At 39.4% G+C, this 16,429-nt stretch overlaps 1 protein-coding gene across 2 annotated transcripts in view; it reads left to right on the forward strand.

The window, feature by feature from the left end:
• Positions 1–16,429, forward strand: part of SEMA5A (semaphorin 5A) — a 346,899-nt gene that overhangs the window by 163,828 nt on the left and 166,642 nt on the right. For both annotated transcript variants that reach the window (XM_024752519.1, XM_024752520.1), the window contains exon 5: positions 11,036–11,098. In XM_024752519.1, the coding sequence (XP_024608287.1) occupies positions 11,036–11,098 (63 nt within the window). The remainder of the gene's footprint in view (positions 1–11,035; positions 11,099–16,429) is intronic.

A 16,429-nucleotide genomic window follows, 5' to 3' on the forward strand; every position in this document is an offset into this window, starting at 1 on the left:
GTTATTGTAAAATTATAACAAAAATATCCATTTTCAATCCAAATACCGTAGACATTGCATATGTCAGAAAAATCACCAGCTCTCATTCTGATACTTGAAGCACTTTTGGCCTTGTTTACGAGATAGAGCTCTTTCTCGTCAAAGACTTTAGTAACAGTTATGATAATATTCCCCCGGCACATAAATAAACTGATTATACTATAGAAGAGAGACAAATTCTTGAAGAAATAAATGGCAAAATCACACACTGCTGTTGAATGCTGAATTATTTATTTGATTGCATAAGTTCAAGCAGGTATTCATAAAATTATGAGACTGTTAAATATTAACTGGGAAGTGAATATATCAATAATGTTCATTAAGTTCTCCTTTAACGTTGTGGTAATATTATAAATAATGTTTCTTGAACAGAAGTATATCACCCTGTTACACATTTTATGTAAAATAAGAGAGAAATGAAACTGCCCATATTATAAACCAGAAAACAAATTTTAATGTTCATTTCTCTCAGCTGCAAACTAAAATTTAAGGAACTGATGCTGAATAAGGCTGCTAAAAAGGGTTTTCCATATATTTTGTGATCTGGCAAATAGATCAATATGGTCTGAAGTTGAAGTAAAGGCCATCTTTGTAGTGGTAGGGTGCATCTCAGGAAGCAAGCATTTATAGCATGAATAATAAAATTATGAGTGGTTCGGTTCGTATAAAATAACTCCCCAGTAAGGATCCATAATCTGGCCTTTATAAGTACTTCAGTGAATCTAGTAACGCATTCTAACTCAGAACCATGGAGAAAAGGAATCGGGTATGAAGTATTGTTTGTTTTCATGAAGCTAGTTTCAAAAAATGATAGAAAATATTGATGGAAAAATTAAAAACAAACATCCATATATTTACATTTATGTTGACTATTAAGGTCACAGTTCATGTAGAATGCCTTCATTAGGACTTAGCCAGAATACAATATAGGACCAAAACTGATGAACCCAATAAAAGTGACCTTATGCTTCCAGCAAGAGAAACCTAGCACACACCATCACAAATGTGTCTTGAAAAGACAAAAATATTTTTTAACATCAATAAAATAAAACTCTAAGTCAGACAAAGAATTACAGGGGTCTACATCTTTATTTGCTGCATCTTCATGAGGTGGTTGCTGAAGTCTTTTTCTACGTCTGTTTCATGTTGCCTCAAAATAACAACCTTGGTCCTTCATGTTATTTGTGAGATGCAGTTCCTTTTGAATCTTTTAACTGTTTAAAAAACATTTAACTTCCTAAATAAAATCTTGTTGTATGGCTGGGAAACTCATTCCTGTATCAGGGCCAGAATTGTTTCTCTTCAGTTTCCCAATGGATCTAAAATGTGACTGCCAGTAGTCAAGTGCTCTACATAAGAATGCTTTGGTCAAAGCCATACTACAAATTTAGCTTTGTGAAGACACTTCCAACACAACATCAATTACACAAAGTTGTTTACCCTTCCAGTCGACTGAGGTCCTACAGAGCATCCCATGCTAATATGCTGTTCCTCCTATATTTTTACTTTTTATTTTGCAAGACCTCTTGTCATTGTCCTGTAAAGTCTTCAAGTAGTGTTATAAAGCTCAGCTTGGTCTGATATTTTTCATGACTATATAATAAATTTATTCCTTTCAGGGTACTTCTCTGCATGTGCAGAATAAATGTTACATTAGCTACAATGTCTGATTTTAATTCAGTTATTATATATGTGTTTAATTTCTAGTGAACATGACAATTTTTGTTGAACATAACAAATTTTGTGATGTTTGAATTGCATCATCTGGGTGATGGAGGATGTAACTGTATGTTTGAAAACTTGGCATTAGAAGCAACAGTTTTCAGACATTTGGGAAATATTCAGCTAGGGAGTTTGTCCTTGAGAAGTCAGTCCACTTTGATTTCAACACTTTTATCCCATGCTTGATTGATTTTATATAAAAACACTTTAGCAAATTTATGTATAAAAATACTAGTCATTTCTCTAGTAATTAGATGCTTTTGCCTACATTGAGGCTAACAAATTGGACAATATGCCATTTTTCAAACCAAACCCTCTTGGATCCATGAAAATAATTTCTTTGAAACTCAGAGCAGCTGCTCTTACTAGGCTTACCTTCCAGCAATGCTTTCATTGATGGCAACATTTTGGAAGGATAACAGTTGTTTGGTGCATCCGTGTCTGAAAATCACAATTCTAAATATCACACCAGATATTATAACGTCCTTTGATACTGGCCTCTTTCCTAATGCACGTTTTTTTCACAAAATCATCTAGAGGGGCTCACTGATGTTCAGGAGTAGGGTTATTAGAACTCATTTTCTGTTACTTTGGTTTTTCTCCATCCTCAGGTTCATTCCAAGCACTTTAAATTGTTTATCAAAGATGCTTGGTTCCTTAGAACCAAATATGCTTCCTGGAGCCCCGGAAGTCTGTAGATGCTAAGGGATTTTATGCATGGCGTATGTTTTAATTCTATTTAAAAAGTAATTACATTAAAGTATACCATATACACATTTTTATTTTATTTTTTTTTCTGTACACGAGCCTCTCACTGTTGTGACCTCTCCCGTTGCAGAGCACAGGCTCTGGACGCGCAGGCTCAGCGGCCATGGCTCACGGGCCCAGCCGCTCCGCGGCATGTGGGATCTTCCCGGACCGGGACACGAACCCATGTCCCCTGCATCGGCAGGCGGACTCTCAACCACTGCGCCACCAGGGAAGCCCCATATACAAAATTTTAAGGCATTGGCGGTCCTCAGTGAAGCAACTTTTACTGTATATTACCTGGATAACCTGGTATTGTAGAGCAGGGAATAAATTGCTATCATTTCAAATTCTACTCCAAATTAACTGAGATTCCAAGGTGACCTTATTTAACACTACTTAATTTGTATAAATCAGTATTATTTCAAAAGTAAGCAGCCGAAACGACTGGATGCTGAGAGTGCTATGACTCAGTGGTCACTTGGCCTCACATTTTTTAAATGATTTAATGCTATCATCTTGCATTCTATTTATAACAAGAATTTAGTAAATACCGCTTTTGCATTCTTTTATATGAGATTATGCATAAGAATTTACTTAACAAAATGAGTCTTCTGCAGAAAAAGTGTGGAAATCCGTGCTCTAGTGGATTCTGCACCGACCTTGGTGTTTCTCTTCCTGTTGTCAGGATGCAGGGAAGGGTTTGGAAGAGGAATCCTTGCAGGGCATGGTAGTCTTGCCCAGCCAGCTCAAGGGCTCCAAAGCCTCACCTGTCCCTTCCACTTGGGGGCACCTGGAGCCACTTCCAAGGCTGCGCGTGGAGAGCATTCTATACTCATGCATTTATTCAGCAAGTGGATTGTTGAACAACTGAGTTCTCGTGTGTGAAGCATTGTTCTGGGCCCTGGGGACATAGAAGTGAACCAAAAGGACAAGATGCCTGTCCAAGTGGAAGCCACCTTCTAGTAGGGGGTGCGGAGAGCAATTGCCATTTGTCCTACATAATTATATAGGCCCCAGTAAAGAGGTAACGCTTGAGCGAAGACATGCAGGAGGCACAGGCATTAGCCGGGTGTGGGTCCCAGAAAATGGGACTAGCTCGTGCACAAGCCCCAGGGAACAGGTCTGCCTTGTCTGAGGATCAGACCAGGGCGTGGGAGTGAGGGTACTAGAAAATCAGAGAGAGAGAAAATAAGCGGCTCGACTTCACAGAACATTCCAGATGGCTCTGGCTTTTACTCCAGGTGAATGAAGGGCCCCTGGAGGGCTGTGGCGGAGAGGGGATGGTATCTCAACATCCGTTTTAAAAGCACAACGTTGCGCTGTGTCAAGAGCAGACCGTGTTCTCATATTCAAGTTGTGTAATTTCACAAAATCAACCTAAGGTTTTTATATCATACCCTGGCCATACAGTTATTAACTCTAGAATTTCATTAGATGAATCACGTCCCCTTTAAAATCAATACTAGGACCATGAACGGGTCCAGAGGCTTTAAAAATGAATACATTCCATGACAGGGGAATCGATGGCTTTTATGATTAATTAATATTTACTGGATGCCTACAGCTCTGACCTTAGATGTGCACACACTTCTGTGCTTTTGGTATATATTTTTCTAAATTATGGGAAAAAGAAAGAAAGAAACCGTGACAATCAGTAATGAAGGTCATTTACTTTGACAATTTCAGTGAAGGGAGAGTGGTTTAGAGCCCAGGCTTCCCGCCAAGTTACCAAATTTGAATCTTGGTGCCCCACTTATTATTTTTGTGGCTTTTGGAAAGTGGCTTAGCCACTGTCCTCATCCGGAATATTACCGTAATGGTATTTTCCACATAAAATTATAGGGGGACTTATACATGAGGTAAACGTATAGAAAGCACCTAGCGCTGTGGTTAGCACTTAACCAAAGTCTTACAAAATGTTACCAGTGTTTTGGTAAGATTTGGAAGCAAATTTGCAGCAGAGCAATGGCCCTCAGTGTGCTATCAATTGTCAGTTTCAGAATTCGTTACGTCACGATGTCTGGCTGTCTGTACTGTGTTGAATGGGATCCCTCCAAAATGCATGCTCACCTGGACTCTCAGAATGTGACCTTTTTAGGAAACAGAGTCTTTGCAGGTGTAATTAGTTAAGATAAGGTTTTACTGAATTGAATGGGCTCTAATTCAAACACCAGCGTTTTCACAGGAAGAGGGACATCTGGACAGAGACACACAGGGGAAACACCATGTCACGACAGAGGTGAGGACTGCAGTGATGCTTCTATAAGCCGAGGAAGGTCAATGATGGCCGGCAGCTACCAGAGGCCGAGAGAGGCCAGGAAGGGATTCTTCTCCCTTGGAGACTCCAGAAGGAATCTACTCTGGCTGATTTTAGACTTCTAGCCTTGAGAACTGTGAGAAAACAAATTTACGTGGTTTAAAGCCCCCCAGTTTGCAGTGCTCTGTTACAAAGGCCCTAGGAATCTAATACATTGTCTGCTCAATTAAAAAGAAAACAAAAACAGAAAACAGCCCTCAATTTAAAAAGCCCAATTAGAAAACAAAAAGCCCCGATGAGCGTTTCACAGGTTGGCAGCTCCCCCCAGCAGCGATCAAAGGAAGTTTGCTTTGGTACCATTCTGTGGAAGGAAATCTTGGGCTTTGATATAAGGATTTAAAAAGTCGTTATAACACATATTTATGGGACTGCCTGAGGTTAGATATTTCTCTAATGTCGGATGACTTCAGTTTTGTAAGAATCAAAAAACAGTAGTTAAACAGTAAACGCTGGAGAGGATGTGGAGAAAAGGGAACCCTCTTGCACTGCTGGTGGGAATGTAAATTGTTGCAGCCACTCTGGAGAGCAGTATGGAGGTTCCTTAAAAAACTAAAAATAGAACTACCATACGACCCAGCAATCCCACTACCGGGCATATACCCTGAGAAAACCATATTTCAAAAAGAGTCATGTACCACAATGTTCACTGCAGCTCTATTTACAATAGCCAGGACATGGAAGCAACCTAAGTGTCCATCACCAGATGAATGGATAAAGAAGATGTGGCAGACATATACAATGGAATATTACTCAGCCATAAAAAGGAATGAAACTGCATTATTTGTAGTGAGATGGATGGACCTAGATAGAGTCTGTCATACAGAGTGAAGTAAGTCAGAAAGAGAAAAACAAATACTGTATGCTAACACATATATATGGAATCTAAAAGAAAAAAAATGGTTCTGAAGAACCTAGGGGCAGAACAGGAATAAAGATGCAGACGTAGAGAATGGAGTTGAGGACACGGGGAGGGGGAAGGGTAAGCTGGGATGAAGTGAGAGAGTGGCATGGACATATATACACTACCAAATATAAAATGGATAGCTAGTGGGAAGCAGCCGCATAGCACAGTGAGATCAGCTCGGTGGTTTGTGTCTACCTAGAGGGGTGGGATAGGGAGGGTGGGAGGGAGATGCAAGAGGGAGGAGTTATGGGGATATATGTATACATATAGCTGATTTACTTTCTTATAAAGCAGAAACTAGCACACCATTGTAAAGCAACTATACTCCAGTAAAGATGTTTAAAAAAAAGAAAAAGCAGTAGTTAGAAGATATGATGAAAGTCCCTTCCACTTCTCTGATTTGGAGGCCACCAGTAAGAATGAAATGGACTTGCCTATATTTGCCATGGGCATGAGTGCAGGGGTTATGGCAAATTGATATGAAAAGTGAACGAATACACCAATATCTGCTAAGGAGTAAAGGCAGAGAGGCAAACTGGACAAATCCGTCCAAAGTGACTCAACTCTACCCCTTTATGTCTTGCGGGACCTTAGTTCCCCGACCACCAGGGATCAAACCGGGGCCCCAGCAGTGGAAGCGTGGAGTCCTAACCACTGGACCGCCAGGGAATTCCCAAGTGCCACTTGTTTTGAACCCATCATGTGTGACCACTAAAAGCCATTAGCAAAGAAGATGCCTTTGCTCAAGGATAACTAGATTGACACTTGAGTCAGGTCACATAAAAATCACAATTGTTTCAAGTTCTGGCTCGTTTGCACTCTGCTTCTCTTTTGAACACATACAGTCTCACATTCCCCGGCAATTTGTTTATAATCGCCATGACAATTTAACATTCTCCAGCATTTCACAGAAATCCATGCCATAAGAATATGAATGCAAACGTATTAAAAAAAAGCCCTCAGGTGGTTGTTAATTTTTGGCACTGTGTAATTAAACTAGTTTTTTTTTTTAATGTTATCTTTTGCCAGTATCTAATTAGCAAAGCCATCTGCTGCAAGAGTACTGGCCCATCTGCCTAGAATGTTGTTCTCTTCACTTTTATGAACAGTATCTGCCTTTGCTGGTCCCTGTCTAATTAACTTCTCTCGCTGCAGAATGTGGTAATACACAACTTTGTTTATATACTTCCGAGAACTGTGGATTTATATGTATGTAACTCGATCATAAAAGGAGCCAATCTTTTTCTTTCTCACATCTGATTTACTCCTGAGATCCCAGCTCTGTTTATCATAACCTGAGCAAATGTGTGCACACAACAGGGAGGTGTGTGCTGTGTCATGAAACAGTAGGTGCTTCCATACATCCCCAGGGTTTCGGCAGGTATAAAATGATTTTCTGTAAACCTACTCACTTTCCTTTTAGGTCTGTCCATAGCACTGTCAATTCCTGAAAGTTGATGATGTTGTTAGTTCCAGTGTCCCACTGGATTCTGAGATGAACGTGGCTACTGCAACAATGAAAAGGACCACAGATGCATTCTCAGATTTAGCATGATGTTATCTAGGCTGATGGAATTCACTTATATTTTATTGTAGACTAATATCTGATGTGTGCAAACATTATCTGTATGTGTGTTTTTCCTTCTATCACTCATTATCTATCAGTGTCTTGCACTTAGTAGGTATTGAATGAATATTTATTATGTGAAAGAGAGAATGGTGAGTGCATTTGTGTAAAGCAACACCTCTGCAAATTATTGAATAGCACAGATGTTATTTCTAACTATTTACAGACAAAATAAAGCTGTGCCACAAACAGGAAACTCTGTGTCTTTTAAGACGTTGATGTTTCAAACTCATTGCCTTTGGATATCCAAGTAACCACATTATCACTGCTACGTGTCTGCTGTTGAAAAATATAATGAAGGGGATAATAAAGTAAATACAGAATGGAGTAGAGAATTAAGGTTCTTTTTCTCTACTAGGCTCTGGTGCAATAGAAAAAGACAAGAGATGACAAAAATTAAAGATTTAATCCCCAGGATAGAAGATCATGGGTGTTGCATTGAGATCTGAAATGTAGAATGTAGAACCCCTTAGCCTTTGTTTTTTTGGGGTTTTGTGTGTGTGTGTGCGGTACGCGGGCCTCTCACTGTTGTGGCCTCTCCCGCTGTGGAGCACAGGCTCCGGAGACACAGGCTCAGTGGCCATGGCTCACGGGCCCAGCCGCTCCGCGGCACGTGGGATCTTCCCGGACCGGGGCACGAACCCGTGTCCCCTGCATCGGCAGGCGGACTCTCAACCACTGTGCCACCAGGGAAGCCCTAGCCTTCGTTTGGACTGTCATAAACATAGGTTTGGGTGGGTAGAAAAGTGTCTTAGAAGGAGTCAACCAGAAAGATGGCTTCATAAATCAGCAGTGAGATTTGTTCCAAAATTATGATGCATGAAAGAATAACAGTGAATCTCCACTGAGAATAGAACAAGAAGGCTGGATTAAAGAAGTTTAATTGGTTAGAATACATCTTGTGGAATAAAGAAAAGTTGTGACCAGTTTAAAACATAATCTAATTCAAACAGAGTAATTGAGTAACTTTGAGAAATCTGGTACTGGAGAGTTCCACTGATATTCAGATTTCTCTCTAGAGAAAGTGTTTTTCTCCATTGCTGCCAAGTGGTCAAATAGGTAAAATCTAGTTTGCTGAGTGAACAGACAGTAGGTGATTCATCTGGAACACCCAGTTTTAGGCCAATCTTGAAAAGACACATTTTCCTACTCCATTGTTTTTCAAATTCTGTGACATCCAATCACATGTGTTCAGCTACAATAGGTAGTTCAGTTCCATTCTTAACATAATTTCCCTTTATCCTGCCTTCTAGTCAGGTAGAAAGTGAATCAACAGAAAAGCTATACAATCATGGTCTTTAATGAATTCTGGATTTGAACATTACTGGAAAGTTGATATATTGTAATAAAAATGCCTCAGGAAAGTAACTTTGCTACTTTTAATAACCGTCTTCAGAAAAATCTATAAGATTTTTCCTATTTTCTGTTAGCCTAATAAACTTGTGTGAGCAGTTGCTCTTTCTGGCGAAACTGGATAAAGCAATGAAATATCTTTGAGAGCTCTCACATTTTTTTGTCTTACTATCCCCTTCCAATCCTTGGCCAGTGTTTATCTTGAAAATGCAAAGGTTACTTGGACATTAGGCAGACTTGGGAAGCTGATTGTTTACCATTTCAGCAGAAGGATTTGAAGAATTTTGATGGCATTTGATAAATATTCTTCTTGTAACTCTGGGACTAACTCTGCCCCTTGCAGCTCTTAAGTTTACTGAAGGCAGCATTACTATTTAGCTTTCAACAAAATCAGTAAACCAGTGAGAGCCACTAGGAATTCCTCATTATCTAAATCATTTCACTTAATAATTTTCCTAGTAATTATAGAGCACAAATTCCTCCTTGTAATATATAACTCTATATCCTCTTGATAATATATAAAATCCAAGTTATTATGGGGTGTACTTTGCTAAAGAATGTATCATAGTGTATCAATTCTGTTTTGAGTTTAAGTAAGGGCGAAGGCATGAATATCTCTATTTAAATGAAAACAACAGAATGAGCTTTTATACAGAGATCTGCTAAAGGAAAGCTCCACTCAGAATAACAGCAGTGCGCTTGTTTTATCTGTGCTTCATGGGAATATATAATTATGCAACTGTACATGAAGTTCTTATCTCTTCTCTGGAGGTATCATCACTTCTCATAAAAGTATCTGTCATTCTAGTAAGGAATTCAAGTCATTTGTTTGCATTAGATGCTAATTAGCTGTAACCTTATTGTTGCCATTAAACATTATGAACGGGAAAACATCACAGGAAGAATGAACAACTTCTCTTATCAGATGTTGACACAGACAAAAATCTCTAAGTCTGCACAAGGGAAAACAGTTATAGTATTGTTTCTGTTTGAAAGGCACTGAAGTGGTTCTCTCTAGAACACTTTTCTTATGAATTCATATTTGCCAAGTAAGATAAGACGCAAGATGCAGCGTTTTACGTTTTAATCTCTGTTATGTAACATTCTTTGGAGAACAGTAGATATTAGATAATGGTGTTAATATGACTTTGTTATTCTCAGTTTAGGAGAATTAGCAAAAAGCAAAATCCAAAAACCTTCTTTTTAGAAGTAAGAGTGAAGGCATTATTCTCTTTCATAATATTTGACATTAGTATTTTTTGGCTTAGTTTAGTTTATTGTGTAACAATAGTCCAAATTAAAAGCAAATTGTCCCTCGCTTCGATTTTTTCTGATAATGATTTAACTGGTTCTTCAGAAATCTTGAATTCTTCAGAAATCCAACTCTAATAGTAAGATAGAACATAATTGTAATAACAGGTGGACAGAATGGAGAAAACATTTTTGCCCTATAAAAGTCCACATTCCATAAAATAATGGAAAAGATAAATATCTCAGATACTTAAATCTTTTCAAAATATGATTCACAGTCTCAACATATTGGCCATTAATGTTTGCAGGTATCATTTCTTCCTGTGAAGTAGGTTCTGTATGTTACCTTAACTAATCACGGGTCCATTTGTGGGTTAGCATCAGATGTGAAAGAATGCATATCACACTGATCAGCATGAGTTAGATTTGGAAAGTGAGGGAAAAAATTTAAAAGTCATGGCTCTAAGTATTTAGCCAGAGCTAATAACTGTATAAAAATTATTGGCATTGGGAGGAAGTAGTAGATGGGCTTTTGCGTGAGCTGTTTATTTTATTGACTATTCATCATTTAAATATGTCTTTGGGGAGTAAGGATATGCAAAATCACTCTTGCTCCATTATCTGTGAATATTGATAACTGACAGACCATTAAACTAAGATATACACCTCTAAATGAGAATTTAGATCATTTTGTTTCAAGGCTTCTCTTTTCAGCATCCTATGAATCTCTTCCGTAGTTTTACTGAAATGAGTGTTTCTGTAATCAGTGAAGTAGTCACCAACTCAGGGCGTGTGCTTCTCTCATAGTGACTAGTTTTAAAGCACGTTATTACTACGCAGATGAAAATACTTAGGGGGTGAGTCCTTTAAAATGCTTCAGTTTGAAAGCTCAGTATAAACCCACATGACTGAATTCCATGTTTTTGGTGTAAATTCTATGTTAGTATGAAAATGTTGGTGCCGTGGTGTGCCCACCCTACCTAATCTGGTTGCCGATGCCTCATTATTTTTTTCCCTTTTATTAAGTCAAAGTCCTTTTATTCAGTTGTTGTCGTTTTGGTGTTTCCTATAGGCTGTGGAGTGGGAGTGTGATGAAGCAACCAAGAAGGCCTGTTACAGCAAAGGCAAGTCCCAGGTAAGGAAGATGCCATTATGGGTAGTCATCACCTTTTTGAGGGACAGTACATGGAACGTTTACTATGAAGGCTATTCCCGCTTACGATGTCATGGAAACTGAAAAAAGAAGCAAGATTCAAAATATATGCACAGTAAATTCTCAAGGTTTTAACACTGAAGCAAGAGTAACAGCAGTCAGCTGTTAGGATTCAGAACATATGATCAGATCTAATTTGCACTCCCAGTCATTAGAGTAAGATAAGAAATTAATTGGTTATGATGTCATTTCGAAAGATATGGGCTTGCATTTTGAAAATACTATTTTAATTTCCCCCAATCCTATCTTACAGCTAACTCCAGAAAGTAACTATATGATAAATATAATTACTCTATCAAAACTGATTTGAGTTTTTTTTATAATTCATCTTAACGTGTCTTTAAAATAAGTTCTCTCTCTCGCCATGTGAAACTCTACATGGCCAAGTTCCTAAGGAAAGAGCAGATTATAGCTAACATTGGAAATACATTTCTTGAGCTACCGTGCACATTGCAGGCCTACTTTCACACGACTGGTGGGCTCAGAAAGAGACGTGAGTCTCTTTTCCAAGGAAGTCTGTGTTTCTGAGGAAATCCCACTGGATCATCTTGAGGAAACGTTTCTGCAGCTGGTGCATAAGCTCATTATGTCTCATTCTGTTAGTGATCATCTTTTATTGGAACGTGGGCCTTTCCGATGTGAATCACACTTTGGGTCACCGAGTAAAGCAGACTCACAGGGAGCAGCAAAGAGGGCTCACTGCACAAAGTGTGGTCCCCGGGCCGAGGGCTTGAGGAAAAATACAGCAAATGGAGAGGGCGCTGGTAAAAGATCCTTACACCACCTGTGTTTGTCCAAGAGGGTTACGCGCTTTATTTTACCCAATTTCGTTTCCTGTTTCCTTGTCTTTTAACTCAACAGTTTTGAGAGTCGGACATGGAGGCAGGTCTCAGCAAATTTAGTCGTTGGGTTTCCCAAAACTAGGAAAGAGTTAGGAAGTAAAGAACTAGGCAGAAGGAAGGAGAGAAGGAAGTAAATGCGATCTTAGCTAGAGAAACACTTGGAGACATTTTACAAAAGCAGAAATTGATGAATGCTGTTTATTGAAAGATATCTAACCTCAGAAGGTACCTCTGAGATAAAGCATCGGAGGCACAAGAAGATTTAAAAGTGGAACCAGGTTCCAAAGAATCAGAATATCGTCTCTTAAATTACCCCCCAAAATAAATAAATCAGTACATAGTAAATTTATTTACCTCTATAAGAAATTCAGAAGAGTTTGTATAAATTATGTATGAAGCCTTTGAAAACGTTCTTCCTATTTGATTTTTCCTCTCCTCCCTGTAACGCTTACATGTTTGATATGACAGGTGGATTCCTGCCCTTTTTTTTGCTTCTCACTCATCTCGGAGCACAAGAAATTCTTCAAGTAAGACCCCCGTAGTGAGGAGTGAAAGCTGGGGAATCAGATCTGCCTCTGGGGGGAGGGTGGGAAAAACGACTTTCTTTCCTCTAGCAAGATCCACTGATGGGAAGCATTGGCCTCTCTCTCCAAAGTTCTCATGCCAACACTGATCCCTTTGTCTGGCGACATCAGTGCCCCCAGGGTCCCTGGGCACCGTCTGTGACCTCATTCTGCCCATGCTTTCTTCTCCCTTTTACTTTTCCTCTTTTCTCTCCTTTCTCTTCTTGTCTTCATCTTCCTCTGGTACTTTAGGTCTTCTTCCTCCCCTTCCTTCTTGCTGGGGCTGTGATACACCCACAAGCAGCACTTCAGTTTTGGGAAACCCCGCCAAAATCCTGCCTGTCTTAAGGCCTGTCTGGGGACATGTGTAGTTGGTAGCCCTGGGTCAGGGGGTGGCTGGACCTCCCTTCCTTTCCAAGGCCCTATCTAACTGTTCCTCGCCCACCTTGCCCTCCCCCGCCCTGCCTCCCTCCGCCATCTCCCCAGAATTTTGTGTCCCCTCTCCTCAGGGGTTCCTGCCTGACCTGTCCCACCCCACTCCACAACACTTCTCAGTAGCCATTTGTATTTCCTGGTCAGGCTGCATTTTAGTTATTCAGCCCCCTCCCCTGAGCTGGGTCACATGAATTCTTGTTGAGCCCAGGACACAGCCTGTAGTGGCTGTTTGACTCCACTCCACTAAGGAGCGAGCAAACACGTAAGCCTTCATCTGGCTTCTGCCCTCACCACTCCCGATGCTGGAGCTACTTCTTGTGGTGGAGTCTGTCCTGGCCTCTACCTGCCGCATGCCGGTCATTCCTTTCTCCCATCATGACAACCAAGAATAACCGAGAATGTCTCCAGACATAGCCAGACAGTGACTTGGGTGAAAATCCCAGTCATAATTCCCAAGATGGTATTGTATTGGCAACTTTTACATTGTCTATTTTGAATTTTGCTCTCCCTTTAAGAGTACTTTCACATTTCATCTAGATCACACTTATTTATTCATTTCAAGAGCTTTAAAAAAATGTCCTCTCTGTGGACTTCAGTCTCCTGTGTGTTAAAGGAAAGCATTCAATTACTTAATCTAGCCAAGGTTTCTCCTGCTAAGAGTCTATGAGTCTACAATTTTGAAACAATCCGTGTGGTAGCCTTATACTAGTAGATTATTACTCGTTGGGGTGAAAAGTTGCTTCTGCTGAATCAAAATCGTCCCATATTTTTCCTTAAGCTGTGATCATTGGTTGTTTGATGCTTAGAAATTAAGCAAGTAAAAACCAGAGAACGTACAGGAAAGGCCATCTTTCATGCCTATTAGGAATATATCTTTGATTCACAGAAGGGACAGATCATTATTATACATAATTGAGGTTTCCTGATACACAGAAAGAAAATGAGCAAAACAAACATTGTCAAAGAAAATCGTACCTTTAAGTTCCACATGTTTCTGGTTTCAATGGGCTAAGAACAATGGCAAACCTCAGTAATTATAAATCGATTCAAACTGTGTTTGTGGATGGGATTTTTTTTTAAAGATGAATACGTTAAGACAGATGAAGATGAATTTCAAAGTGCCAATGTGAGAAAGAGAAATGGCATATTCTTTTAGGTTGCATGAAGTACACTGATAAACTCACAGACAGTTTTGAACAACCTACGCTTGGTTGAAATAGAATTCGGTTTTGTAGCAGAACCATGTGCGATGAAGTTCATGTGCACAAAATGATGTGATAGGTCTATGAAGGCAGCAGCCTAGGCAGCGCTGCTGGGCTGGTCCAGGGCTGGTGAGAGCAGAGGGACATCCAGGGCTCTTCATTTTCTGTTACTAGTTCCTTTCTCTTATATAGCATCTCTGTGGCTTTCTTAAAGTGCCACCTGGCACAGCAGCCATCAGAGACCCTGAGCCCAGCTCCTGGAACACAGAAGGGAAGGAAGCAAACAGCTCCAAAGGTCTAGCCCCTGAATTCAGAATTCATTCAACCCCAATTTCCCTGTTCTGACATTTCAAGGAGCCAAATCCGGAGACATTTCCATAGAGTCCATTTGACTGAAATGTAACATCTCTTTGGGGGAGTGGAATTCAGATTTTCTTAGTAGCCCTGAGTTCAGAAATAAGAATTCAATTGTTTTCTATTTTTGTTGGCGTTAGAGTAATATGAAAACTTACACACAAATTTACAAAGTTTCCCTTCTCCCTGAAATAGAGTAATGCAAAATGTGACATCTCAAAAATGCGAAAAATGCTAGCCATTTTGTCTGAACTCATTTTTTCCTACCCTAAGAAAAGTGGTCTGTGCTTCTCCACATAATGCCTTTTACTGCAGAGCCAAGAATGTGGAGCGTGGATGAGGCGCTGGGCCTTCAGGGGTGGTACTGCTTGCGCCCACTCAGTCCTCTGGGGAGAGCATTCCTCCGCGGGCTGCAGAGGGGAGAAGAGAGAGGGCACATTTCTTCGTGTTCCCCGTGTTGCCGGGACCGACACGGACATCATTTCACGTTCAGTTGATTAAAATGACCATTTAGGGAATCAACGTCAAGAAAATGTAGCCAGATCTTTGATTTGGGCCTGTGTAGCAGAGAAGGGAGGACGGAGACTGTCAATTCTTGGTGAGCTTTGAATTCTATTTTACTTAAAATTTTCAGCTCACTTGGGAGAAAAGGGGTGACTTGGCCTGAAATGGCTTAAACATCCTATCTATGGAAACAGGAGTGGGAAATCTGTGTTGTTTATGGATTCAAAAAGGTTTCATAATAAAATCTGTTGTATTTAGTTATTTTTGAAACATCACTCTAGGCATTGGCTTCTAGAAGTATTTAAATGTGTTTTACACAAATGTTATTTTAAACGTAAATAGTCGATTCTCTTGTGATCTAACAAAAGCTCCTTGTCTGCTTGGGGTTATTATGTCTAAGCCAAAGCCCTTCCTACCATGACCTTTAGGAACTTTACAGAGGAAACACAACCGATTATTAAGGGAATGAAAGAGCTCCTTTATGCACATATTATACTTTATAATTTTCAAAAGATTCTCGTTTGTGATCTCATTTCGGTATTTTTAACACCAAGTTCCTAGAATGATTTTGCAAGTTAGTGGGAGAGTTTGGATTAGAATCCAGGGCTCTGTGTATTGCTCTTCCTGCTGTGTCCTGTGGTCCTGCTTCCCAGGTTGTCAAATTCTGCTCATAAACAGGTAAATTCCAGAGAAGAAACACATGATGCCATCCCGCCTGGGAACCTGTGATGTAGGGGGTGAAACGTTTTCATCCAAGGTGCCAATATTTGGAAAGCTATGAGTTAACTGGTGCAGGCAGCACACTACAGAACTGCCTTTACTCTGTATAATTGCTCCAAAAACGGAGGGTTCTTTAAGATCAGATACTAACAACCTGTGCAGATTACATATACCAAATTTTGGTTCATAAAATTGAGGTTCCTTAACAAGTTACCCTTGGAGTCAGAGCTCAGTTGAAAACAATCTCATTAGGTAAATAAATATATATAATATACTCTATTAATACACTTATATAGCATACACTCTTTTAATATATATTCATATATATGTGTATCTGTATATTTATAGTTTTATAGATATACATATAAATATCTATATTTATATATCTAAATATGGACATAATAGTATGTCTATATATTTATATAAATGCTTCTGTAATATGTATGCATATATATTCATATGTAATATATATGTCTCCTATATATGTATATATGTCTTATATATGTGTGTGTATGTGTTTTTATATATATATTTACATCTGATTGGATGGTACAGTTTTTCAAGATCCACCAAGATCCACAGTTAGTCTTTCTTCAAGCAGAACATCTGTTTGGGAAATAAATATGATGAAGT

The sequence above is a fragment of the Neophocaena asiaeorientalis genome, unplaced genomic scaffold, assembly GCF_003031525.2.
Source record: "Neophocaena asiaeorientalis asiaeorientalis breed wild unplaced genomic scaffold, Neophocaena_asiaeorientalis_V1.1 scaffold52, whole genome shotgun sequence".
In the NCBI taxonomy this organism is placed as follows: Eukaryota; Metazoa; Chordata; class Mammalia; order Artiodactyla; family Phocoenidae; genus Neophocaena; species Neophocaena asiaeorientalis.